At 43.5% G+C, this 26,276-nt stretch overlaps 1 protein-coding gene across 4 annotated transcripts in view; it reads right to left on the reverse strand.

Annotated features, from left to right (window-relative positions):
* RNF123 (ring finger protein 123) overlaps nucleotides 1-26,276 on the reverse strand; it is an 87,495-nt gene that overhangs the window by 35,581 nt on the left and 25,638 nt on the right. For all 4 annotated transcript variants that reach the window (XM_083726166.1, XM_083726169.1, XM_083726167.1 and 1 more), the window contains exons 20-35: nucleotides 25,167-25,287; nucleotides 24,582-24,683; nucleotides 22,226-22,332; nucleotides 19,395-19,587; nucleotides 18,184-18,329; nucleotides 17,366-17,449; nucleotides 16,567-16,674; nucleotides 15,458-15,635; nucleotides 13,431-13,505; nucleotides 12,758-12,845; nucleotides 12,399-12,486; nucleotides 12,103-12,187; nucleotides 8,463-8,602; nucleotides 8,020-8,208; nucleotides 5,827-5,902; nucleotides 3,549-3,633 (exon numbers count right to left, since the gene is read on the reverse strand). In XM_083726166.1, the coding sequence (XP_083582292.1) occupies nucleotides 3,549-3,633; nucleotides 5,827-5,902; nucleotides 8,020-8,208; nucleotides 8,463-8,602; nucleotides 12,103-12,187; nucleotides 12,399-12,486; nucleotides 12,758-12,845; nucleotides 13,431-13,505; nucleotides 15,458-15,635; nucleotides 16,567-16,674; nucleotides 17,366-17,449; nucleotides 18,184-18,329; nucleotides 19,395-19,587; nucleotides 22,226-22,332; nucleotides 24,582-24,683; nucleotides 25,167-25,287 (1,865 nt within the window). The remainder of the gene's footprint in view (nucleotides 1-3,548; nucleotides 3,634-5,826; nucleotides 5,903-8,019; nucleotides 8,209-8,462; nucleotides 8,603-12,102; nucleotides 12,188-12,398; nucleotides 12,487-12,757; nucleotides 12,846-13,430; nucleotides 13,506-15,457; nucleotides 15,636-16,566; nucleotides 16,675-17,365; nucleotides 17,450-18,183; nucleotides 18,330-19,394; nucleotides 19,588-22,225; nucleotides 22,333-24,581; nucleotides 24,684-25,166; nucleotides 25,288-26,276) is intronic.

Consider the following 26,276-nt stretch of genomic DNA (forward strand, 5'->3'; position numbering starts at 1 on the left):
TGATTTACTCCTGTTAAATTGAAATTTGTCCAGGAATTTGCTGTAGATCTCATATGCCACGTTAAAAATGCTTAATAGTAATATATCATCATTAGTCTGTTCCTATCAATGAAAGTGCAATACGACCTTTCCTCAAAAAAAGGTAAAGGTAAAGGTACCCCTGCCCGTACGGGCCAGTCTCGACAGACTCTGGGGTTGTGCGCCCATCTCACTTAAGAGGCCAGGGGCCAGCGCTGTCCGGAGACACTTCCAGGTCACGTGGCCAGCGTGACATCGCTGCTCTGGCAAGCTAGAGCCGCACACGGAAACGCCGTTTACCTTCCCACTGGTAAGCGGTCCCTATTTATCTACTTGCACCCGGAGGTGCTTTCAAACTGCTAGGTTGGCAGGCGCTGGGACCGAGCAGCGGGAGCGCACCCCGCCGCAGGGATTCAAACCGCCGACCTTTTGATCGGCAAGTCCTAGGCGCTGAGGCTTTAACCCACAGCGCCACCTGCGTCCTCAAAAAGCAATGTGTTATTGAGGGCACTATAGATGAGGACAACATGGGCAAAAGAAAAGAAACAGCTAGTCTGCCCCACAGAACAGGAAGCAAATGGGGCTGCAGAAACAGGGAGGGTTATGTTTGCATTTGGCTGTCAGCATATCAGCTGGGCTGTAAAGGAACTAGTGTAGAAGCTAGATAGTGCACAGGATCAATGATGAAAGGAGATCAGTCTGGCAAGAAGGCAAACTAGATGTTGTGGTAGATCCAGAATCCCTGCTGAGGCCGCTGTGGCTGATATAAAGGTAAGGGACGGAGGGAGCTTGTTACCCCAATTTGGGTGGGATGGGATTGGCCTCTATAGGGTTTCCCACAACCAGATTAAAAAAAATAAAAATTCACTTTAATATGGTGTGCTTGGCACATTTATATTTAGGGCTATGTGGCTTTGACCACAGGAGGGAGGATATAATTAGGTTGATTTGTGTCTATCTGGAAGGCCTTGGTGGGGGGTGGAGAGAATCAGAAATAGCCTGCTTATAGAACTAAAATGCCTAGCCACATGGAGCTCAGCTGTCTGCAAAACAAGGACAACATTTTGAAAAAAATAAGACATGCCAAATGAGAAATTGAAACGTGACACAACAGTTTCATATGGACTGCATTTCGGTGAGAAGGATTAAACTAGGACATCAGGCAAGATAAAAGCAATCTGAATAGAGCTGCCACACTGGATGGCTGGTTACCTATTTAATTTTTTGAATCTAAAAGATTGTCAAATATTCCAAGTAGCCGTGATACTGGTGCTGCTACTTGAAGAACTAACCTGCTAATCTAGCATGTGCCTTTAAAACTGCCATTTGTTATTAAATAGTTGTTACTTTGCTTTACTTTTGCTTTAATTTCCTTTATAACAAAAAAATGCAACTGCAGACTGGCCCTGCTGTTCCAGGATAGAAGCCAATGAGGAGAACTGCTCAGTAAATCATTCACTTTTATAGAAACCTTATGTAACAATGTTAAAAGCTGTAATTCAAAGCAATGCTTTAAAAAAGGTAATTTCATTCTTTCACAGTTAACAGTTATCTAACTTGTTTTTGCAGTTAACGTAAGTATCAACCCACTTGAGAATATCTTTTTTCCTTATACAGTCTTGACTGATCAAATGGGCCAAATCTTTTTGACCTGTCAAATGCCTATCCCTAGACCTGAATGCAATTAAGGCTCATTTTAGAAGGAGGCTATGCACATATTTCTCCATGATCATCATGGGTATTTGCACGTGTTTCACAGGGGAGTGAATGCACCCTTCTTTTTAAAACACCCCTCTGGACCTTTTTCAGAAGCTTGATGTTCCCATTTTCCTCCTCAAGTTGGAAAGGTCAGGAAGTAAAATATGTCCTTTCCCCAGTGAGGCAGAGGAGTGAGAGGAAGTGCTGAAAGCTGTTTTTAATGCTACTTTAAGATCCACAGTAGACATCAAAAAGAGTGGAATTAAATGCAAAAAGTATTTATTGACTGCCTGCATTTGAGAAGTTGTTTACCTCATTCTGATGATTGTATCAAAACTTAATCAGCCAAGATATGAACAAACCTTATGCCAGCCAAACCACTTCTTCCTGTCTTAGCATGTTGCAATTAACCCCAGAGGTCTTCAATTCCACATAATTTCCTACTATGTCTGAACCATGAAACTATGACAATCAGGATCAGAACAACCAGATTCTTAAACCACCTTCCAACTATGGTTTAATATCCTGGCCTGGTCCGCCCCCCCCCTGTCCTGGTAACCACAGGGCAGGATTCAACTAATGTACCCTGCTTGTTAGGAGACATGATTATTTCTAGGTTGGAAATCAGAAGAGTAGCTACTATCAGTACCTAATTCATAATGGAAAGGCTAGTTTTGTTTTTTCAAAAAACACAACAGGATGGGAGAAGAGATTATCAGTTGACAAGCGAGTGTCAACCCACTGTCTCTAAAAGTCCTGAGTGCTGTGGAAGGGACTTGTCCATCTGAGTACCATAACAAGGGCAATGAAGGCAAAGCAAGAATGCCATCAGCCACACTGAAGTAGATCTGGAGGGGCATGTCAGCAGCCACCTTCCCTTGGGACTTGGCTTATTTTCCACTGTCATACGCTACTGCAGCTAGACATATTCACTGTTTAACACAACCAAACACAGCATGTCTTTACAGTTTTATCTGTCTAACCGATCTGCTGCCAGCATTGCTCAGTTTAGGAAGGTAACTGCATATGTAGAAAGAGTATTCTTTTGCTACAGCATGATGTGAGTGGTGCCTATGCATAAGGGTAAAAGAAATGGCCTGCTTTCCTATGGACAGGACCATTCCCAGATCTAAATCCCAAAGCTTGTTCTTTTTAGAAAAAGAAGAACAAGAAGATGAAGAGAAACATACAGACATAGGACAGATCTCCCTTTAAAGTTACTGTAAGAATAGAGTGGAACTAAAGATCATCTTGTCCAACTGTACACCCCCTAAGCAGAATCTGCCGTGAACCCACACCACACAACAACCAAGGAACAGAATATAGTGTAGCTGGCATGAGCTACATAGCTGTGTAAGCAGAGAACAGAAGCAAGCAGAGAACAAAAGCAAACAAAGTATCCCACACCAGAGAGTGGCTAATACTCTAGATGTTGTTGGACTCCAACTCCCATCAGCCTCAGCCAACAAGGCCCAGGGATGATGCAAGTTGTAGTCCAACAACATCTGGAGGGCACCATATTGGCTACCTCTTTAAATAATTCAATGGAAGGTTTAAATTGACAGGATGTCTCCCACTTTTTTCTTTTAAATAGCTCTCAAGTACACTATAGTCACAGCACAAAGCACCCAGAGACCAACGTACAGGACAGAATTATTTGGGGATTTAATATCCTGCAACCAGACTGAGCACATGAAAAGAGGGAGCAAAGACAAAGACTGCATCATTACCCTAATACACAATGCTGCCAGGCTGCTCATTTCAGAACAGTAAACTAGAACATAAGCAATGAAATCTTCACCCCCCATGTAGTGGAATTAAGCAGCACTTACCCTTGGAAGTCAGTATCAACAAGCAGCCGGACCAGAATTCCTGTCACAGCCACAAGGATTGGATAGTGATCTACGCTCTCCAGTCCTAGGAAGAAAGCAGGTATTTCAAATTGCAATCAGTTCTATGAAAAGTTAGCTTGTTGACTTCCCCTGAGCACCCCTTTTTATCTTCTTAACTATAGCAGAGGACAAATTAGCATAGCACTGCACTGAGGAACACCACCAGCCTAAGTTTTCAAGAGACCAGGAGGAGATAAATGTTTGTATTAATTCACTTAAATATTTGTACTACTACATCCAGCAGCTTCATCAGGTCTTTGCTAGAGCACCATAAGATCAAATGAGTCCTCCTCCACCACCACTCCCAGTATGGACAACCCTGGACAAAACAGAATGAACCTTCTTGGCAAACAGGAAATCTTAGAGGTAAGTGACAAACACTAGAGAAAGCACTTGCTCATCTCTGCTAATGCCACTGTCTGGTTTTCTATCAGAAGGGCACTTAAAAGGATTGTGCAAAAAAATTGGAATGGTGCTAAGCCCTTCAGTAGTGGCCCAGCATTCCTCCACCTTCCAGTCAGCATACAATCCCCCGAGTCACCCAAACACAGAGTGTTTCTCAAGCACGTAACTTTGAAAACGGCACTTGAAGACAGGTCTGAAGAAGTGCTGAGTGATGATTCCAATTTTCTCCTGCTTCTAGGTGAGCATGAAAGTAGCCAATGCTTTGAAATGTGGAAGACTTGGTGGTGGTCACACATGCCAATATGCCCCATGTTTCCAACAGGGCAGAGGTGCTCGAGCTGGGATAATGAGGGTATGACTAAAGAAATGCTCAAAATTTTAAGGGAAGCAGAGGGAGGTAAAACAAGCTTGTCCAAATTTAAAATTAGGCACACTTCAGAGACAACTTTCTTCAGGATGACAGCTATTCATATGGTCCTTTACTCCACATGCTTACGACCATAGCTATTCCAGAATGCTCTTTCTATCACACTACTTACGTCACACAGATGCCAAATAAATAAATCCATCAAAGAATAGGAAAGTGTAAAAATGTGTGGAAGTGTGTGGATCTTTTTAAGCTGTCTTCATTCACAATCTCAATTTTCAATGAGGGTTGAGCCCTTGTTCCCCAAGAAGGAACACAAGGGCACACCGACTCAGCAATATTGTTTACTTCCTAATACTGATCAGTATGACATAGATCTGCAGCAGTGTGTGCCACAGCAGTTATTTAATAATGCTGTGTGAAGGAAAAGGGTCCATGCTCTGCGGGAGGGTGGGGGGACAGGCAGAGAGTGCACACACTGCTAACACATGCTGTCCTTTTCTCATCATAAGACACCAGAATAAACAGCCAAAATGAAGAGCTAAAGATAATGGAGCTATAGCGTAAGTGGAATCTAGTCAGCACTTTTGCAGTTAAATGCAGCTCCTGCTCATTCACCGGTATCACTCTCTGACAGCTTTTAGTGCGGAAGCAGGACGTCTTGCCTCCCTAAAGATTACTTTGCAATTTAACAAGCTCTGTACAAGAATGGATTCCTTCACCCTGAGTAGGTGGGCACACAGCCATCACTTAATGACTGCTTACTGTTTAGAGCCAAAAGATCCCATTTCCCATCATTGCAGGTTTTATGCATTTCTGTAAGCAGCGAAGGCCAAGACCACATGGGGCTTCCTTTTGGGATTGGATGCCATCTTTCATTCTCACGTGTGCTCTGCTGGGCTCCTACCTATCTGAAGAGCGGGTGGGAGGGAGCAGTGGCATCAATGGAAGTTGCACTGACACCATAATCAGAGATAAAAGGTCAGCACAGAATTCTCCCCACAGACATTTCCTTCCCCCCCCCCCTTTTTTAATATTTTAAATTTTATTAATTTTATTGAGTACAAATTATCTTGTTGTTCAAAGGACTGGAAGTGGGTGAAGCCCCTGTGCAGACACAATGAATGTCCACAACCATTGGAAACATTCATGTGAGTTTGTAGAAGGAGAGAGCACTATTTCCTAGGAATGACGGGAGAATTTAGATCACGTAAGAATGTAGGAAGCTGCCTCACCCCAGGTCAGAGTTTTTGTCTTTCTTACCTAGCTTTGCCTGGCTCTGCAAGGTCTCAGACAGCTTTGCCATCACCTTTGAGCTCCTTTGAATTAGAGCTGCCAGGGACTGAACCTGGAACCTTCTGCATGCAAAGCACATCCTCTACCACTGAGCTATGGTCCCTCTCCCAAAGCAGGACTGACTGCAAGGTGGCTGGGAAGGAAGCTCACCTGGCAGACGAAGATTGACCACTCTGTCAAACAAGTTCCGCTCAGCTGTCACACGATTCAGCACCTGATTTAGCAGCTGTGGAGAAGGAAGAAGAGATGGCAGAATGATTAAAGCAGAAGATACAAGTTCTCTCTCTGCACACTTGAAGAGATGCACATATGCTACTGCTGATACTTTCCAGTCTGATCATCAGGGTTTAGACAACTCAATTCCCTCAGATTCAGAAATCTCTCTACAACAGCAGGCACAACATTGGGCAATGCATAGTAATAAGGTGTGCTGGGATACAGAAAGGGCCTTGAGGGTAGTTCCTTCCTTTATGCCTTGGAACTATCTGCCTTTCAGACCCACAATAGCAGAGGACGGTCTTCCAAGAACATATATTTTACAGCAAATGGTGAGATACTAGATGGATGCATGATAACGCTCTGTGTGGCCCTAGATTTCATGGCACGGAGGATACCCATCAGCAGAGCTGCTCAGAAAAGAAACATGACAGGCCTCTCTGTGAACCATGAGAATGACAACAGACCTGAGCCTTCAGCAATAACAGACTGAAAATGTGGCTCGGGTTGCATCAGCTCACATCTCAGGCTGTGGACACTTTCAATGAAAAAACTCTTAGAAGGCTCTTAATTCCATGGATGGATGGGGTCTCTTTCTAATAAGCCAAATTTCCACATGCATACAGTGGAACCTTAGCACAAAGGTACATGCAAGGCTGTGCAGAGAGGTATTTGATTTAAAGAAGTTGGGCAAAATGAGGAAATAGCCAGCAGTGAGTCATCATTCCAGAGAGCAAGCTGATGCTTCAACTAGAATGTGGCAGAATTCTGAAAATGGCACCCAAAGAACATTTGGCACACTGTTTTCCCCTCCAGGGATAAGTACTGCACTGTTTTAAGAAACAATTCATAAAAGCCTTTCAAAGAGTTCATTTCAAAATTAAAACCTGACATTTTTGGTCAACCTATTTTCAAACACTGCACTGTAGTTCATTGTGTGAACAGATGTGCTCAGAACAAATATGAGTGGTTTGGTCACTTCATCTGCATGTAACTGCTTACAGGTGGTTCTGTTGTGCCACAAGCCTCTTTGCATGGCCAGTCATCGCATGACAACTCAAACTAGGTTTCCAGATGGATCTGCTACAGTGACCCAAGCAAGCAAGTCCCAAGTGACATGCACACCTTGCCCTCCCCATCTTTAAGCATCAGTGTCTACATCTATAAGTTTCATGTTCTCCATTGTTACCCAATGGCTAATGGCTGTACGATTTAGCAGCTTCACTCAAGTGGCTATGTAATCTTGCCAGGACATCTGCACATCAACTGTCTGGTCATATGGTGGCCAGGTTGACCAGGGACAATGGAAATGGAACATGCAAGGCTACCTGGCTGGGCCTTTGGAACCTGATATTGTTGATGCTGGTTGGTGTTTCGGCTTTGTGTTGCTATTTTTCCTTAATGAACTTATGATTTTATTCTGTTTTATTTTATATTTATATTACATTGTAAGCTGTGCTGACAGCCACCTTGTGCTCCAACCTGGAGCAAACAGGTGGAGGCATATGAAAACATTGAAATAAATGAATGGATGAATTATTCTGTCTGTACTGAATGGGTCTGATGCATGGATAATGAATTGATGCTTGACATGTCTGATGCATGGAGTATGAATTGATGCTTGACAGAAAAGGTGATTTACTGATACATCATGCTTTAAAAGCTTTAAGTAAACCATAGGGCCCATTAAGGCATTTGAAAAAGAAAGCAAGGGCTGAAGCTCAGAGAAGGAGATTCTTAGGAATATCATCGGGAAGGGGTACAGATTGGCTTATCCTTCCACTTCTTGAAATGTATGGCCGTCTTTACTCTGGAGTTCTTTCCCAGGAAGAAATTAAGGCTTACCAAAGAAGAAAAAGGGCAGTGAACTGGAGACCTTTATCTTGCTGCACACATACAATCTCTGAATAATCACTAATAGAGTAAGACAGTAGTGGGGGAGGGGAGGGGAGAGCCAGCCTGCAGTTTGTTAGCCCCTAAACTTGCTGGTGACACATTCTTTTAGAATAATATAGTTCACACTGGTAACTGTGACTGTGCCAAATGACAGCACCCACATCCTCAGCTAAAAACCTTTGCCCCTTGCCATGTACCCAACCTAATGTTTTCCTGCGGAGAAGTGAGTACCTGTGCAAGTCTCCTGAGTAATAGCTCTGATGAGGGGCGACTCCAGTCCAGGAAGATCTCAGGAGCCAGTGTGACCGTCATTTCCAAGACCCTGAGCAGGCTCACTGACAGGTCAAAGCACGTTGCACACACCTTCAACTGGCGACTGTCTACAAAGTTTCTTTCCAGGCGCTCTGCAGCTTGCTGGATCTGCCCAGGCAAAACAGATGCAGCTTAATGTAAGAACTGGAAGGGGGGGGCAGCTGTTCTCTTCACACCTGCCCCTAACCCTCCCCCCTTTTCCAGTTCATGCACAAGTCAGCTCAATCCCAGCATCCCACAAGAACTGTGCTGCAAACTGCTACTGACACCTAGTAAGGAAAGGACTTTTGTTTTTATCCTCCAGGATGACAGGCAGAGGCTTACTCCTTCAATCAGATTTATTCCGGATCCAAAACTCTCACCTCCTGAATCATGCCAATGAACTCTGAGAAGGCCCAGTTCAGCTGATTAAGCACACTGTTGAGGAAACTGGGTGCCATTTCACGGTCACTCCGCAGCAGGTCCGCCATGTGTCGCTGCAGCAGGGTGGAGGGACAAGGCTCTGGAATGAAACAACAGCGGCTTCTTAAGAGGCCACACTACCAGAAGGTGCTGGGCAGCTGCTGCCCAAGCCCAGCCTGTTTCACTGCCATCGTGTGGAAATGGGGAACAGTTTATAAGTTTACAAGTATGTGCCCCTTTCACTGCATTCAGCTTCATTTTGTCTCTCAAAAATCACAAGGAATTCTTGGAGCCTCCTCCCAGCAGAGGCCCTCTTTACAATAAGTAGAGGCGGCAGCTGCCCTCCAAGGCCAGCTCTCACACATGGACTATTCTGAGCCTGTCCCGTCTCCAAGGCCCGGAGCTCTTTGCCATAATGCCGGTCTGAATTAGCTGGGATGTGGTCATGCACATTTGCTGTCTCTCTGCAAGTAAGAAGCTGTGCCCTGCAGCTGAGCTCAAGCCAAGCATCCCTCCTGCTCATCCCCACAATGCCCTAGGTCAGCTCAGCACTAATCTCTCCTGAAAGCAGCATCACAGTAGCTCCCTAGCAGGGAATCAGCACCCAAGACAGACAGTCCCACTCCTCTCTGCCAGCATGGCACATGTTCACACTTGTTTGCCCATTTCCGATCAGGGCGAGAAATCTAAAGGGGAGGGGGAATTAAACCCAACTCTTTTCCAGCCTGCCCATGGAACCCAAAAGCAAGCCTGAAACAGGGGTGCATTTTAAATGTTCTCTCTCTCTCTCTCTCTCTCTCTCTCTCTCTCTCTGTGTGTGTGTGTGTGTGTGTGTGTGTTAGCTACAGGAACTTTGCTAGCTCTTATTAATAAGTCCTCCTCATCAGAGTCTTAAAGCAGGGCCATTTGTTTCCTCACTTCCCTTAGACACAGGGAATAAGGTAAAACTTTTCACAATGGAACTATAACCCAGCAGCAGATACTACTGACATCACTAGGACTGCAGCAGTGGAAAAAGAAATCTGAGATATACACTGATTGCACCCCACCCCAGGAGCACACCTTACATCACTTTTCCCTCCTTTGGAACATGCTAGAGATCAGATGTAAACCAGGAGGAAGTTGTCAGGCAGAGCCGGATTATCGAAGCTTCAGTTTTGCACTGAAATGAAATCCCTGCCAAATGAGAGTCCCAAAGTGACACACATGTGAGAGCACTGCTTGCTTTCAAGAGAATGCAGCTGAAAGGCTCACAACTGTGAGAATAAGCTTTAAGAGCTCTTCTAGCCAACCTCTTAACAGCAGGACCTATAACTCAAGGCTCGAAAAACTAGCCAGAAGAGGATGTATGTGCATGTTCTCCTCTCTTAGGAGCCAGCCAGTCCCATCATTGCTTTAGTTACTAAAGGGGGCCCTAGACAGGAAATGAGCATGAGTTGTCCCTTAATAAACTGAGGCTGCAGAGCAGATGACGACCAATCATTGGTGTGCCCCTAAATTGCCCATCAACATTAGGCAAGCATAGCAGTAACTCAGGCACAAAAGGCGAGGGATTGTAACAGGACAGGCAGAGAGGTGAGCTGACTTTCACATTCAGATATTCCATTCCAAGTAATGGCCAGAGCACACCTGATATGTCTTCCATTGTCTGTGCTCCAATCTCTCCCTGCAGCATCACAAAGACCTGCGAGAGGGGGGTGGACTCAGCCCCTCTAGGGCAGTGTCCCAAGGACAGCTGGTAAATAGGCTCCTTTCAATTAACTTGGTATTAATTATTCATTCAAGTACACCTCAAAATAGCAGAAAGCAGGATCACTAGCCAAAGGATCCTGTGCCCTGTCTTAGACCTTTCGGAGCCACATGGAGGAAATCACTGGCAGCCAGTGATGACCTTGCCGACACCTAGAAAAGTGAACCCAATTGCATAGGTGTCCCAAGGTCATTCAATGACCGCACCCCCAGGGATGGAGTTTCATGACAGCCTCAGCAAAAACAGCCAGCTTATTAGCCTGCAGAACTGGGCCAGAACTGGAGCTAGCAGTTTCAGGGAAGCTGTATCTGCTCAACCTTTCTGTTCCCTGTTGTGTCCATCTTTTCAGAAGGAGAGGTGTAAAAAAAAAAGGTGGAATGGAGAAGAATAAAGAGGAAAAGGACAGTTGACACCACAGCCACAAGGGGAAACTGCTATGGAGAGCACATTAACAGCACCTACACATATTTGCTGCGGACTCGTGATATTCCCTCCACACTAAAGGGAGAGGCATACTTAACCACCCACCCTGAGGCACATTTGACAGGTCACCATGACAAACATTTGGATGGCTCTTAGGACCATCACTTGGTGCAGCCAGACTCATCCCGCTTTATCTTTCTACCCCATCGTTTCCAAAGGACCGGCTTGTGCACCAAGGGTGGGAGGGGAAAAGGCTCTACTAGAGGGCTATAAAACTATGTCACCACCATACAAAGGGAAGACAACAGGAAACTTACTCTGGAAACTAGCAACAGAGAGATCTCCTGGGCCCCCAAAAAAGCAGAAAAGAAAAAAGCAAAACAAAACAAAGAGAGAAACATTATAGATGCAAGTTTTCTTAGAAGGGTCAAGCAGGTGTTACTACTGCCACCTTCTGCTGGGCTGTGAGGTTAGTCATTCTGTCCCGGCATTATATGCTCTCTCAGAGAAAGAGTGCAGGACCAACTCATAACTTGCCATCCACTCAGCAACACAGATGCCATCATTCTCTTCACTAGACCAATAACTACAGAGGAGAAGCCAAAGCTCCCCCTACAGCTTGTGACTGGAGTCTCTCAGAGATCCTTGCCATGCCGGATACAAAGCCATTCTGAGTACTGTGGTAACACTGGAAGACCAGCCTGATTACTAAACCATGGCTGCCATAAGTGAGTGGCAAATGCCTCAGAACAAATAGGACTAACATTCACAGAAGAGGACCAGCCCAGAGCTGCAAGAGAAGCAGTGCCTGCTGGATCCAATGTACCACCAATGCCAATCAACTTGATTTCCTAAGAAAAATCTATTTTACTCCTTAAAACTATAACCTGGTGTGCCTTTGGGGATGCTTTCACACTTTGTCAACTCATGTCTGCTCTGGCCATATGCTGCTAAAATGTTTTGTCTCCTATAAATATACACCAGAGCTTTTTTGGTCATCACCTAGTGAACCAGTGAAAACAACCAGGGTGGTCACAATTATATGGAGGTGGTTTTTTTTTTTTAAGGTTTTGCACTCAAAAATAAAAGAGCGCTGGGTCAGGAAGTTAATAAGAAACTTTTCACCCTGAGTTTGCCACACACATTTAAGTTAGGGATAGAGACAACTTATTTATATTACATGGCATCAGAGGCCCACTAGCTCCCAGCCATGCTGGGTCCCAGCAATTACACAGACAGGATCCACTGGTGCCGATTATTGTGCCAACAGCCAGCAGCAGTGTGGGGGCACCACACAACAGGATCCTGCCCTTCTGGTGCCAGAGTCAACAGCTAACCAGATTAGGATAATCTCAGTTACAGGACTGCATTTACCCACAAGCCGTAATGGCAAAGCAACACATCTCCACTCCCTATCCCCCACTCACTCTGCAAGCTGGGGAGATTGGCATCTTCTGGCTTGGTTTTCAGGAGATGAGGAAGCCGTGTGTACCTGTATCCAAATCCACAGCCCTACAGGAGAGGGGGGGAAGGGAGAAATGTCTGCTTAGAAGACCTCGTGTTATCTCCCAACAAGGAACATGGAGACCCTCTCACCAGAAGCAGGTAACAAAGTTCAAACAAGAAGTTAAGGGAAAGTTCAAACAGAGGGGAAACCACTGGTTTTTAAACTACAAGCTGGAAATTCTGAACAAATGTGGAAGCAGAGGGTATCTGTTCTTACTCGCCATAGTCGTACAAGGATCCAGTTGGTCTGGGCCCAGGGTCTTTGCTCATAGGGGGCCAGCAGGTTCTTCATCATGGATATTCGCCTGCCAGAGTAAAACAAACAAGTCAGCCAACCACCATGAAAACAGCACCAAGGTTAAAAAGTGGGGGTTTGGGAAGGATTCAAGGCAAGATGTTTAATTTACTTGAGAGGGAAGAATCAGAAGTGCAATGTGAGGAAACAAGGGGAGCAGCAGCTTCCACACAAAAGGGATTATAAGTATAGGAATCGTGCCTGGTTCAGAGAAGAAGAGAGAAATAATCCTCTTCCAGAACATATAATATTTTTCAGGAATGGTGAAACCAAGAACTTACTGTAGTTCTGGAATCCTCTCTACAGCACGGAGTGAGTGTGGGTAGCAAACATAGCTGGCCAGTGCCTGCATTAGGGAGTCTCTGATGTCTGAATGTGGAAACAAGACAGAATGTAAGTGGAGTAGGGATAATAGGGACATAGATTGCCAGAAAAATACTTCAGATATTGTGGTGCAATTGCATACTTAGGGTTGCCATACGTCTGGGATTTCCTGGACATATTCAAAATACTGCAGTGGGCAGTAGTGTCTGGGCAGAAATCGGAAAAATGTGCAGTAAAATTTGGACGTATGGCAACCCATGTCAGTAGTGCCATTGTTGCTGATTTTTCATAAATATAGCTCAAAAACAGAAACTTTTCTGTCCAGATTTTCACTGTGCGAAATATTGCAAGCATAGTTTACTACAGTTACAGGACTAGTAAGCAGGACAGGATATAAAGACAAATGTCAAACCCAAAAATAATAATTGAATTCTGCAATGATCTGAGGTGTTAAAAACATTAGAAACAGACACCCTTACTATTCAAGAAGTATCAAGTAGAAATAAAATAAAAAAAACAGCAAGCATGAGCTTAATTTTTTCCCCCCAATCACATATGCATGTGCGCACGCATGCACACACATAACACCTACAGCCCAGCATGACCTTTGGAAAACAGGAGCTGCCTTACCAGTTCCTACAATCCTTGAGTCAGCAAAGTGCTTGGCTAAAATGGCAGCGAGGTGAGTCAAAGTCTCTTCGTAGCCTGAAAAGAAAAAGTTCAGAATATCAGGATGCAGGGGGAAAAAACCCACAGTTATAGGATATAGCAGCTGCAGCAGAATGAATTTCTAGAATGAGCTTTCAGATTTACAGAGAGAAAACACGGTCCAAGTATGGAGGATGGGCTACCACTTGTCTGAGTCTCTAGCAGGCAAGTCAGGAATCAAGCTTAAAGTTTAAGAGAATGATGGCAGGAAGTCTGCACAGCAGCATTTGGTGTTGCCAACTTTACCTTACCACTTAACCAGAAGCATCGGAAGTAAGTGGGAATGTCCATAGAAGTTCTTTTACACACCTGGTTAGAAAGCAGCCATGCAGGCTGTGGACTGGGTTCATCTCTTTGACTAGTATAGGCTTTCTGAGACATGCAGATAATCAATACAGGAGTAGCAGTTGTTGAATCTGATATAATTAGCCTGGACACTTCCCTACAGTTAAGCAAATTCTTAGCAATAATATACAGTAGTCCCTTTGTATAGGACTAATACCCGCATAACACAGCTAAAATAGGAATACTGAACTGTGTTATGGAGCAGCTTTGGGGTAGACAGAATAATAAAGACTGGGGAAATTGTAGATGGGATGGGGGTTAAAAACCTATTCCCCAGTGCTGTAGCTCTGATCTAAAATCCACCACAAGCTTTTGACATTTGAGGGGGGGGGAGAGTGGACAATCCAATCACAGATCTCCTGGTGTCATATCTGGTTTCATCCCCAAAATGAAAGAGATTGTGGCTCTCACAGAGTACCACCTACAGAGAAAAACAATATGCTGAAATACACTGCCTCACTTCCAAAAAGCTTGCAGCCAAAAAGGAGAGCTGAGGAATTTCAGATGGAGGAGTTTGGAATAACTATGAAATAAGAAAATAGATCTTCCAAACCAGTTTTCATAATTTCATCTCCAGGGCCAGACTGCACAACACCTGCTCTGACACAATGACAGTATTTTCTCACCCTTCACAGTACTTCAAAAAGGAGGAAATGTATTTTGCATATATTTCCAAAACAACGTAACTGCAGGCTGAGGGAAGAAAACACAACACAATCCAAAATCAGGGACAGAAAACAAGCATAACCACTGGAATTTGAGGAGGCAAAAAAATGATGTAAGCAGGAAGGCTTGATTTGTATGCTTTGCTTGAACAGTCCTTAATAGTCAATATGATGCAGTTGTCTAACATAATTATGCCATGCAGTTGCATAGTAAGAATGGCGATTTTCTACATGTTTTGCTACTCTTGCCTTGCAAAATTGCTAAATGACTTTTAATGAAATTCTAAAAACTGTACACAAAGGTCCTTTATGACCGCAACTCTTCAAAAAGGGGATCAGTATAATTACCAGGAGCTGCAGTGTTTCAGGGTAACATCACTCAGATAATGTATAAATACTAAAAAGTTATTAGGCATAAGGGTAGGCAGTCAGGCTTAATAGCATTTAATCAACTACAGGATGCAGGGGCAAACAATGCTTGTTATAGCTTGCACTAGGCATTATCAAGATGAGAAACCCGGGGACCCAGACTGAAGTTTTGTGTGTGTGGAGGGCAGGACAATTGTGTGAGCAAGTTAAACAGCAGCTAATGTGATTAGAAAGTTGAGTACCACTCAAGAGTATCACCAACTTTTACTCAACAGTAGACCTACTGAATTAATGAACATGACTGAGTTAGGTCTATAATTTCAATAAGTCTACTCTGAGTAAAGCTTGGTTGAATACTACCCCACAACACAGCCAGCATATTTTCAAAACACATCTTTACAACTACTAGGGCACGTTAAGCTAAGGTTCTTTGCAACCCAAATTCTGTGCAGTATGCAATATTCTGTGTGGAGTTCTTATCCCTTTTCTCTTGCGCATTGAATTCTATACACAAAATTACAGATGGTCCTGCTCAGAGGCCCTCTCCGGTTCCCTCCTTCTCCTCCTCACCTGGAAGCTCTTCCATGCTGTTGACAGGACTGAAGTAGTTCTTGAGAGCACTGTAGCTATTCATAGCCACACTCAGATAAAATTCTGGCATAAAAGCAAAGAGCGAACCAATCCTGTCTCCATGCTCAATAGTGCGGATGCATACCCGTAGCAGCCAGTATATATCTTGCATCTTCTCCTGAAAAGGAGCAATTCCTAGTTAGTTTGTATCTCAACTGGCATGAAATAATATATCTAAGTGCAGGGGCAGGGAACCTGTGGTCCAGCAGATGTTGTTGGACTCCAATGCCCATCAGCCACAGGCAGCATGGCTAACCATCAGGGATGAGGCAAGTTGTAGTTCAGCAACATTCTTGGGGGGGCCACAGGTTCCCCGCACCCAGATCAGAGTAAATACTACCGAGGAAATAAAAGAAAAGGAGGTCAACAATTTTGTGCAAAAGCAGGAAAAATGAATATGGTAAAGGTAAAGGTAAAGGTACCCCTGCCAGTACGGGCCAGTCTTGCCAGACTCTGGGGTTGTGCGCCCATCTCACTCAAGAGGCCAGGGGCCAGCGCTGTCCGGAGACACTTCCGGGTCACATGGCCAGCGTGACATCGCTGCTCTGGCGAGCCAGAGCTGCACACGGAAACGCCGTTTACCTTCCCGCTAGAAAGCGGTCCCTATTTATCTACTTGCACCCGAGGGTGCTTTCGAACTGCTAGGTTGGCAGGCGCTGGGACCGAGCAACGGGAGCGCACCCCGCCGCGGGGATTCGAACCGCCGACCTTTCGATCGGCAAGCCCTAGGCACTGAGGCTTTTACCCACAGCGCCACCCGCGTCCCCACGCCCAGATCAGAGTAAATACTACCGAGGAAATAAAAGAAAAGGAGGTCAACAATTTTGTGCAAAAGCAGGAAAAATGAATATGAATTTACTGCTAAAACGGAAGATTTTTCTTTAATAAAAATGAACTTTAGCAGGATATATTAACAGAAGTACAACATACAAGACTTTGGAAGAAATGGTACAGCTCCATTCAGCATTGGCCAGGCCACAATTGGAATTTATGGCCCAAGCTTAAGTGAAGCACCTCAGTGATATTATGTGTACTACTTTCCTTCTCACCTTTGAATAAATGGTAACATTGATCCAAGCAAGTCGGCGACTCAGGTGATTAAGTTTCTCTGAGAAAACCTTCTGACTTTTCACCAGTTCATCATGGATGTCTCTTCTCTGAATTGGACACAGAGGGGGGAGGGATGAAGAGCAATGGTGCATATGTTTTCCTGCTTTCAGAAGCATGTACACAGCAAGTCCAGTATTTCACAAAAGCCTTATCACAATCACAGGATGTTCTTTTAATGTTGAGGAAAAGCATGAGCTGCCATGGTCTTTGGCTAGCTACAGTACACACAACTTTTTACACCTAACAATATCCAAGGAATCTTAACAGGAGTCTTGACACCAATTCCACATTAGACACACCACCACGGAAGTTGAGAATCTATTCCAGTGGTACCTTGGGAAACCAACTTCATTTAACAACTCCTCACACATGAACAGTGTAACACAGGAGACAAGAACTGATGCAAATTCATGACTCCCCTTCCACAAAGATAAAAACCACGTTTTGATGGAAAGGGAGCCATGATCTTGCAGGAGTGTGTGGCTCCGAAGTTTACTTTAACACTCAAGGCGTTGTTGTTGTTTTAATCATTAATCATTAACCAGAAAAAACAACCATCCTATTTTAGCTAAATGGAGAATTAGCCACCATTACTTCTCAGTCTGCCTGCAGAAAATCAGTGAGAGCAACAGAGTGCTGCTCAGCACCTGAATGATTCTCAAGAAAGAGAACAGCTTGCAGGCAATATAGGCCTATTTTAAGGGAGAGTGAATATAACTATCCCCGTGTTATTCTTACCCTCTTTGGGCATCGGCTAATCTTTTCTTCAGTGTCTTTCAGTGCCATAGCATACTCATTCACATCATCGGAAACACCTACCATCTAAAACAGAAATAAGGGTCAGTAGTACCAGCTAGAGCTTTTCTGTACAGGTTATAGCACATACTGGATTCTTTTCCAAACACTTAACGTGTGGCAGCATCAATACATTGCAGGGCCCAACCCCACAATGAGCCCCTCCCACCAGTCGCTTTCCTGGAGACAGATTTTCAGCTGACAGCCTATAGCAGAACTACGTAAGATGGCAGCAGACAGACCCACACTTCTGAAGGTGGGAGACTGCCAAACGGCAATAAAGCAGCAGGAGGCAGGGCAATTTCCAACAGAAAATTGGCAACTCTTCTTCTGTCAGCCGCTATCGCAGCTGAAGCTCTTCTCCCTCAAGGCTATTCCCTTGCAGCTAGCCTCACTGCCAATCACAGATCCTTGCTTTGGGACGGAGGAAAGAAGTGGCTGCAAGCGGGATACCAGTGCGGGGAATGGGGATCAGCATCCCTTCTCACACCTGCTACTCTCAGAAGGAAATACATGCACATCTATTGTGTTACTGCTGCATGGTGGCCAACCATGTTCAGAAAGTGCAGGTCTGTCACCAAAGGGTGTAGTTCCACCCAAAAGCAGAGTGCAAGCAAGCATTGTGAGTTGGTATGGTGGCTGCAATCAAAAGCGCCCCACCCTCTCCCAGTGGGCCATGGTGTCTTTGTTAGTGTGAGTTCCAATCCCAGTTGTGCGAATGGGACAGGACTGAAAACTCCCCTGAAATGAATCCTGCTCACCTTACCAAGCTGCTGGTGCACGCTGAGGTTGTACATCATGACTATTCCATCCAAGATTTCCAAAAGAGAATTCTCAGTGATTGGTTGTTCTGGCTCTTCGGCAGGTCTCCCCAATAAAAGACCCTCATTTCCATGGCTGCCTTCAACTGCCATAAAAACAATGAAACATCCATCAGTGTGAAGAAAATGGAACTAAGGCTGGTCTGGTATTCTCTCTTTTTTAACCATAAAGTTTTGTTAGCCTTTCTGTTCTGAAGGAAAACTTGAACAAACAGCTACCTCAAGTCACCAGACACCTTAGTTTAGCTGGTTCTGTTTCGAGGCATATGGACTCTGCCTTTGAACCTACATTTATCCTTCTGAGCCTCATCATCCTGCAGTTTTGTTTACTAAAATAATTAAATATAACCTATTTAACACTGTTTACTCCCAGATCATTTGCACTGGCTACACAGTTCTGTTGCTTAGAAAGCACATAGCTTGAATTACAATTGTAGATCTTTACAACAAATCCAGGCTATGGGCTAGCATGCAAGTAGAAATCCTTCCCCTCAGTTAGAAGGTATAACTTCAGGCTGAAATTATCTACCTACCTATAATTATTAGAGGATCACAGAGTGATTTACAGCATAAAAATACAAAAATGTCTAATAACAAAGAAAACAATAACCACTATGACCCCACATTTGTTATCATTTTGTAAACACCTGATCATGTTGAAAGTCCAGTTGCTATAATGATCCAAGCACTGTAAATGATTCAAGAGAGCTCTTATCTACGGTACCAATTATGAATTTAGGATGGCTGAGATCTGGACAACTGTTTAAACAGAAAATGTTAACAAAATTTACCCAAACCCTACACAACCTGAAAATGAAGGACAATTTAGGAAAGTGTTACATCTGTTTACTGAATACATTAAAATTAAGGAACATGATTGGCAGCCACTCTCTTCTCATGGATTTCTTTGGAAAAACATTATTGCATAATATGTTTATGAAGAGCAACTGTCTGGAATTATAATGCTATTTCTGGAATACTACCACTCCCTCCTCCCTCCTCTCACCTTGTATCCTTCTCCCCCCTCCCTTTCTTGCTTTGATCTCTTCTCTCTTTTGTTGTTGTTATTATTATTATTGCTTTTTGTGTATTAGAAAGGATTATATATATATATATATATATATATATATATATATATACACACTACTCACTGTCCTCCTCTGTCCGTTGTTCCATGTTCAACGTACGAACTTTAACTTTCTCCAAGGCACCTGGTGACCGCCTTGGAGTCATAAGGCTAACAGCTGCAGTGCTGAGAAAACGGTTAGCCCGCCCCAGGGTGGGTGAACTAAGCCAGCTTGGTCTGGCCAAGGCACCTCCAATTGCCAGTGTCGCAGCTGGACGCTGAGAAAGAGAGAGATTGAGAGATATGAAGTAATATTTGTTCAGCTCTTTCTCTAACGGGAAGAATCAAGCTGGTTTGAACCATGCACAAATCTCCTTTGTTTTAGTTAGGCTCATTTGTAGGACAAGTAGCTGAAATATTTCCTTCTCACTCACTGTAACCTAGAAGAAGAACCAGGGTCCTGTCCTGAAGAATACAGGCAAGCATAGCACAGGCAGACATTCAGGACAGGAAAACTTTTACTAGAAAGCACAATTTGTATCCTTATCAGTTATTTCAATAGGGTGGTTTTGAACTGACACACAACCCAGTTTACACAATCCACACTGCAAAATGCATCAGCTTGATTATGCATCAGCTAATGACTGGAATCAATCTTTTAAGGGTCCAAACAGCAACCAGAGTGAAAGAATCAGCACTGGGCCAGACGCAATGGCAATACTGGACTATCCTGTGCTGTATAGTTCCAAATTCAAGGGACACAATATTCTTCACAACATGGTCTTATCAGAGGGTGCAGTCACAGATGGCGAAATTGTGCTCACATTGACATCCCTGTGAACTAGCAGAGAAGTATCAACCATTCAAATTTCCTGGGCCCAGCATGGGGTATCCTTCCATATTTTAAGGAGTGGGAAATCCTGACCACCTATAACCTTGTCCTTGAGAATCCCAAGGAGATAGAACTTTAGCCTGCAGTTTCTAAAGAGGAACACAAGACAAGCTGTAAGGCAACGTTTGCCCACGACGTGAAGACAAAAAATGCAATCGAAGCCAAGCAAAACAAAAGAACTTTTTTTTCTTTGCACAGAGTACTTTCTTTAACAAACTGAATCCTTGAATTCCTCATCTTATCAGGCCTTGCATCACATTGTGTCAACAGTTCTCAAAGTTCTCAAGTAGTAGCTGGTCTTGAGTTTCCACTGAACTTTTCCTGGGGTATATATAGATGAGGCCTGAAGCCTTAAAAAGCACCCCCTGCCCAAGCTTTTCCCACACTTTACTGTGCTCTACAGATTTAGTCACCAAGTCACTATGGTGGCTGCCCCTGCCAACCTTTGGGAACCATCCTTCCCCCTAACATAAATATCTGTTTTCCTGAGTTTTCTGCAAATTACAGATAATTTGGAAGGGGAAACCTTTTGCTTCGTAGCAGGCTTTTTCATTAAGCAGAAGATGGAAGTAGAGGCTGACACTGCTTCTCATGTGAAGTGAGATAAAACCGACCCTCTGCTAGCAAGGGCAAGTGAAGTCTTGGGACAGGCCTTTTCTGTCATTTTACATCATGCTTTAGAAAAGGCAAGAGGTGACGGGATCCCCCTTCATTGCTTTCCCCTTCTATATGAGTTTGTGTTAAGTGATCCTCTCTTGTTCCACACCAGCCATTGGGGAAGGAGAAAGCAACAAGAGGGCCTCCACCCTGCTTCTTTCATTTCCAAAGTCTTACATGCTTCATGCAGGATTTTTGTAGAAGGCACTCACTACTTCTGCAAATCCTGCCATTTCCCCAAGTTCTCTGTGTATGCCAGGAGATTCAGGACAGGGGGCAGGGAAGAGGAGATTGGTGGAAACCATAAACAACAGGTGACAACTGTGTCAAATCAACACATGGGGCCTTCTATATAAAATCATGTTGCAGTTTCCCTTATATTGGTTTCTGATATTAGAACTTCCCGACTCAAACTGCAGAGTCATCACTACAATCTTTGGCAAGCCCAGATCCTGACTCAGATGTCTGTGTTAGGACCAACAGCAACTAGCGTTCAATCAGCATTCTTGGCATTCTCAGGTTAAGAGTGTAATGCTGCTGACTAATGTGAAATGCAGAGCTGTTGGAGCTTTAAGTGACCATCAGATCTTGCTAAACAGAGAACTCTCCGTTAGCCTGCCAAATTCTGGGCCTGCAGTAGAACCAGCAGGGTTAAAATTAATATAAAAGACCTGAGAAAATAAAAAGGTCTTTGCTTGGCACTGAAGGACAACGAAGCAGGTGCCAGGCCAACTGCTTTGGAGAGAGCATTCCATTACTGGGGTCCAAACACTGAGAAATCCCTCTCCCTGCTAGCCTCCCACCTGAGGTAACTTTGTTTACAGAACTGTCCCCTGACCTAAATATGTCTGATTATAGCCTCTGAGAGTCAGGATTTTGGGCTGGATTCTGATGTACAGCTTTTTCTCCAGAGCGATCTCGGCCCTGAATGGGAAGCCTGGACTTTGAAAGTCATCTAATCTTCCTTGCTGTATTATACTGTATTGTTTTAATTAGTGTTTTTATAGTTGTTTTGATTTTATGTGGAGTGCCCTACCTGGGTGGATGGAGCAGCCAAGTAATTTCGTTGTCCCCGAGAGGGGGCAATGACAATAAAGATATTATTATTATTATTATTATTATTATTATTATTATTATTATTATTACTACACTTTGCTATGGCTGTACAACCAATACGTTCAACACAAAACTTAGAAAGGCGAATTTCTTGGGTACAAGGCATAAAAGTCTCTCTTTACTTGCTTCTCCCATCCATCCAAAACAGATTTCTGCTTCCAGGAGGCTCAGTGCTCCTCCTTCCTTCCTTATAGACTTCATTGACAGCTGGCTAAGTTAAAACTCATTGCACATGGCATTGTTAGGCTCACTTGTGCTGTTGACACTGCTGACTCTTCATCTTCATCAAGATCATCCATTGTCACCGCCTGAAGTTCTGCAGGGTCAATCAGAATATTTGCCTTTGAAGCAAGCTCATCTGTATGAATAAAATACCAAATACATTCACTGCTAGGTATAATTACCTATGCACATTCCATTTACCACATGTCTTATTTGCAGTATTATTATTATACCCCATTTTCCTGGTGGGACTCAAAGCAGCAGTACAGCTACCAGAAGCTCAAAGTGTAACACAGCAGTGTCAATATTGCTACTGTGTCTTCACTAAGGCTGCAATCCTATGCACAGTGGGACTTGCTGAATTCAGTGGGGTGTACCTCTGAGTATACATACATAGGATTGCACTGTAAATGATCAGATCTGGTGCCAAAGGCATAGAAGAGGATCAACGCTCTTCCCAGCCATTTGTCCACTCAAAAACTCCTCCAAAGATAAAATATACTAGAACCTGTATTTTTTTTTATTTCTCAGGAAGAAAAGTACCTGTAGAGGCCAAATTTGAGTGGAGAAATAGCTGGGAACGAAAATGCTAAAGCATCTGTTATGCACTTTTCAAAAAAGGTATTAAGTGGCGTGGGACGAACCACTGCCAGTAGTCATTCTATATAGACGTAGAACATGCTGTGAAAAATCAAATATGGTTAGGTATGCATTTTTGGGTACAGAAAGTATTGATCTAATGTGTAGAGACCTTTTCTATTCTAATCAATTCAAGAAGTTTCTGGAAGCTTCTCTGTGTGATACAAGCTGGTGCAAGCTGGAAGTTTGTTGCTGACAAGCAAGATACTATTCTGTCTAGAAACAAGCAGAAGATTCCTGATGTTTTGATTATTCCTTCAGAGAAGCTGAGCAGCCGTTTCAAACTGGTTCTGTTATCTTTTTCTGTCATGCTGACTAGAAGAACAGGCCAGGAGGAGCCTGAGTTTCTCTTTTCTTCTGATGTGGTGGTTTGTATATAACATGCTTAGTGCTAAGGTTTCAGTCTTATTGTAAGTTATTGTAAGTTTAAGTTTAGTCTGCTGCAACTGGATTTCTAATGGATTGTGCCAACCTTGAAGATATAGGGATTTGTGACTATTATGCTCATTTACCTTCAGTAGTAAAGCTCTGCTGGATGAAGAATTAATTGCCTCTGGTCTATTTTTTGGGGAATCCTGCAATGTGTTTAAGTTTTTACTCTGCTAACTTTATGATGAAGTCTGCTCTAGATCAATATGAGCAGTACCAAATAACAAATATGCTTTCTGACACCTACACACACACACACACACACACACACACACACACCGTATTGTTATGCTTTATTGTTTTACCTATAAACAGACAACTGAAGGGTAGTATTTTTTTTAATGACTAAAATAAAATGCTCCCGTATGCAAACTGTACTTTTTCCAGATTGTGTTACTGATTCTAATAGTTATTTCCTTTTGTGTACGTTTTGCCTTGGAGGCTGCTCCCAAGGCAGAGAAAGGAGCATCCAGACCCTAGGTGCAATGGACAAGTCTGTCCAATAAGAGCCAAAAAATTGAGTAGAGAAATCTTGGGTCTCCCCCAGGGTGAAGAAAAACAAGATTCATAAAAGGGTCACACACAATCTTCAAAATGTAATTTGGAGCTTGTATTTCATATTCTCTTATCTCTACCAAGCAGATGGCCAAGCAGCTCCAGTGCCCTAAAGCCTGGCTCTACTGATCTGAAGAGCACCTGAAAGAGGAAAAAGCAAGTCCTAATTGGAATCTCACAGGCCAAGAGGCATCAGCTGCCACTTTATCTTCAAGTCCCAGGAGAGCAGTTCTTGTTTTTAGCTTCAGAGGCCATACACATATCCTTGAAGAGGACTGAGCTATTTAAATTACTTAGAATAGATTTGCATGTAAATTAACAAGTCAAAAAAATTACCACACTTATGTCATGGCTGCTATTTGATAATCAAGTTAAAATACATAGTTTTAAAGGAAGGTCACAAGTGAAGACAACTAAGCCTTTGAAGAAGATGCCAAGTTAGCATCTGCCTGTTTGAGCAAATAAATGACATTCTGAGTTTCCCAGTATCCCTAGTATTTAACGAAGTGAAAATAGAAAAGGACCTTTCTCACCTTGCCGGGATCACTTAGGGGACCTAGAAACCAGCAGGCTTCTGAGTCCAAGTACCAGGCAGAACCAAAGCTTTCACACACAGATACGTAGCTCCACAAAGCAATGAAGCTAATTCTGTGACACTCCTGCCCCATCTTTTACTTCCCTCAATAATTTGCTCCTGCAGCAGATCTTCCACATCATATTCTTCCACGTGAATTAATGGAACACAACAAAACAAGCACTTGCCTTTGAGGGTCTTCTTGAGATGAGACAAGAGTCCCCCAAGTCGCTGGAGGTCAAAGTAATCCACCTTCCCATTATAGAAGAGCTGAGGGGGGACATATGCATCTGTGGGGAAAGATGTTTTATATGCATTTACGGAGAAGGCCAAAGAAAGCTAATCTTCAATGAGTGCAAATAATCAGGGCGGCAGTTACAAGACATCCACCTGCCCTAGCCAACTCTTCCTCTGGTATAAGGGGGAAGAGAAGTCAACAGAGCACTGAAAATTGGTACTGAACAAAGAAAGCTAAAATGCATTCATACATAGCCCCTTTGAGGGGCTATGGCAAGGCTAGCATACTAATGAAGATGACTTTCTTCTCTGCTACATGTCTGCACAACAGTGAGGACTAGGTTCACTTTTGGATGAGCATTGTTTCACTGTGGGATGCAAAATGTAAGAAACGTTGTCTTGAATTTTGCATTTTTGGGTGAAGAGATAGAATTTGGTTACACACAACTCCAGAAATTCCTGGATGATACAGCCTTCTTCAAAATGCAATCACATACAAAGACCAATATTCCCATTTGTGCATCTTTGGAAATTACCTTCACTGCTCATTGCTAAAGGGTTCTTCATGTTGTACTCATCCCAGTAATGTTTCAAGGCCGAGATGAGTCGATGCAAGAAGCACACCATGTACTCTGGAGGACACAGCACAGTCAGATTCTAAGGACAAAAAACAACAAGGCTCTACTGTTAACAGAACAGTTGAGGAGCCATGCTGAATTGAGCTTCTCCATCCCCTCAGATGTGTGTGATGCACACCCTTGCCTACAGCATTCCCCAGGCAGCACAGAACATTTCCAGTAACTGACAGAGTCAATATCCATCACTGATTCTCACCTGTTTCCCAACAAGAAAGAGCAAGCACGTATCTTCCCTTCAAAGCATAGTAGCACAGTACATTAAGAAAAGAGATGATGAGGCAACCTGGTGGCCCCAAGGCATGTTAGCAAGCGCCAGTAAGCACATTTCCCTCACTGCCAGAAAAGATTGGCATTGAAACAACAGAACATTCCCAGTCAGGAAAGAACTAAAAGTCCATATCAGAAAGGTGACACCTTCACTTAGAAGATTTACTGAGAGACCTTTAAGCCATGGCTGAGTGTGCTCTGCTAAGCAAGACTCAAAATGACATACTAAGAAAAATTGAATTCAGGAACCTTCAGTAAGTTATGCAAAGTTTTAATTAATTGCATAGAAATAATAATTCATTCTAGTAATGGACAGGGGAATCAAGTTATATAGGGTGACAAAGCCCTGTCCTCTAACTATTGAAAACTCTGACAGCTGCATTATCCCACTTTCCTTCAGCTTCTGTGATTTCACCATGATTTGCATTTAGGCTTCAAGACCCACTTTTGAAACCAAGACTTCTGTTCAAGAATGTGCCATCAATACAAAGTGTGTGTTAATTCCCCACAGATACCATTTCTTTTATGAAGTTATAACTTGACTGCTCTTCCCTTCCAGGTATCTTAAGCTATTTCTTTACATTCTGTTAAAAAAGATGAGATTCCTAGCATAATTGTTCTGCCACCAATATCCTAGGAAGCCAGTCAATGGGGAACAGAGGTATAGGGATGGGGGGGGGGGGGCGTAGTGTCAGAACTGAAGCCTAGCTTTGCAGATCTGAAGAGCATTGTCTGTCAGAG

This window comes from Podarcis gaigeae (assembly GCF_964106915.1).
Source record: "Podarcis gaigeae genome assembly, chromosome: 2".
NCBI classification, from domain to species: domain Eukaryota; kingdom Metazoa; phylum Chordata; class Lepidosauria; order Squamata; family Lacertidae; genus Podarcis; species Podarcis gaigeae.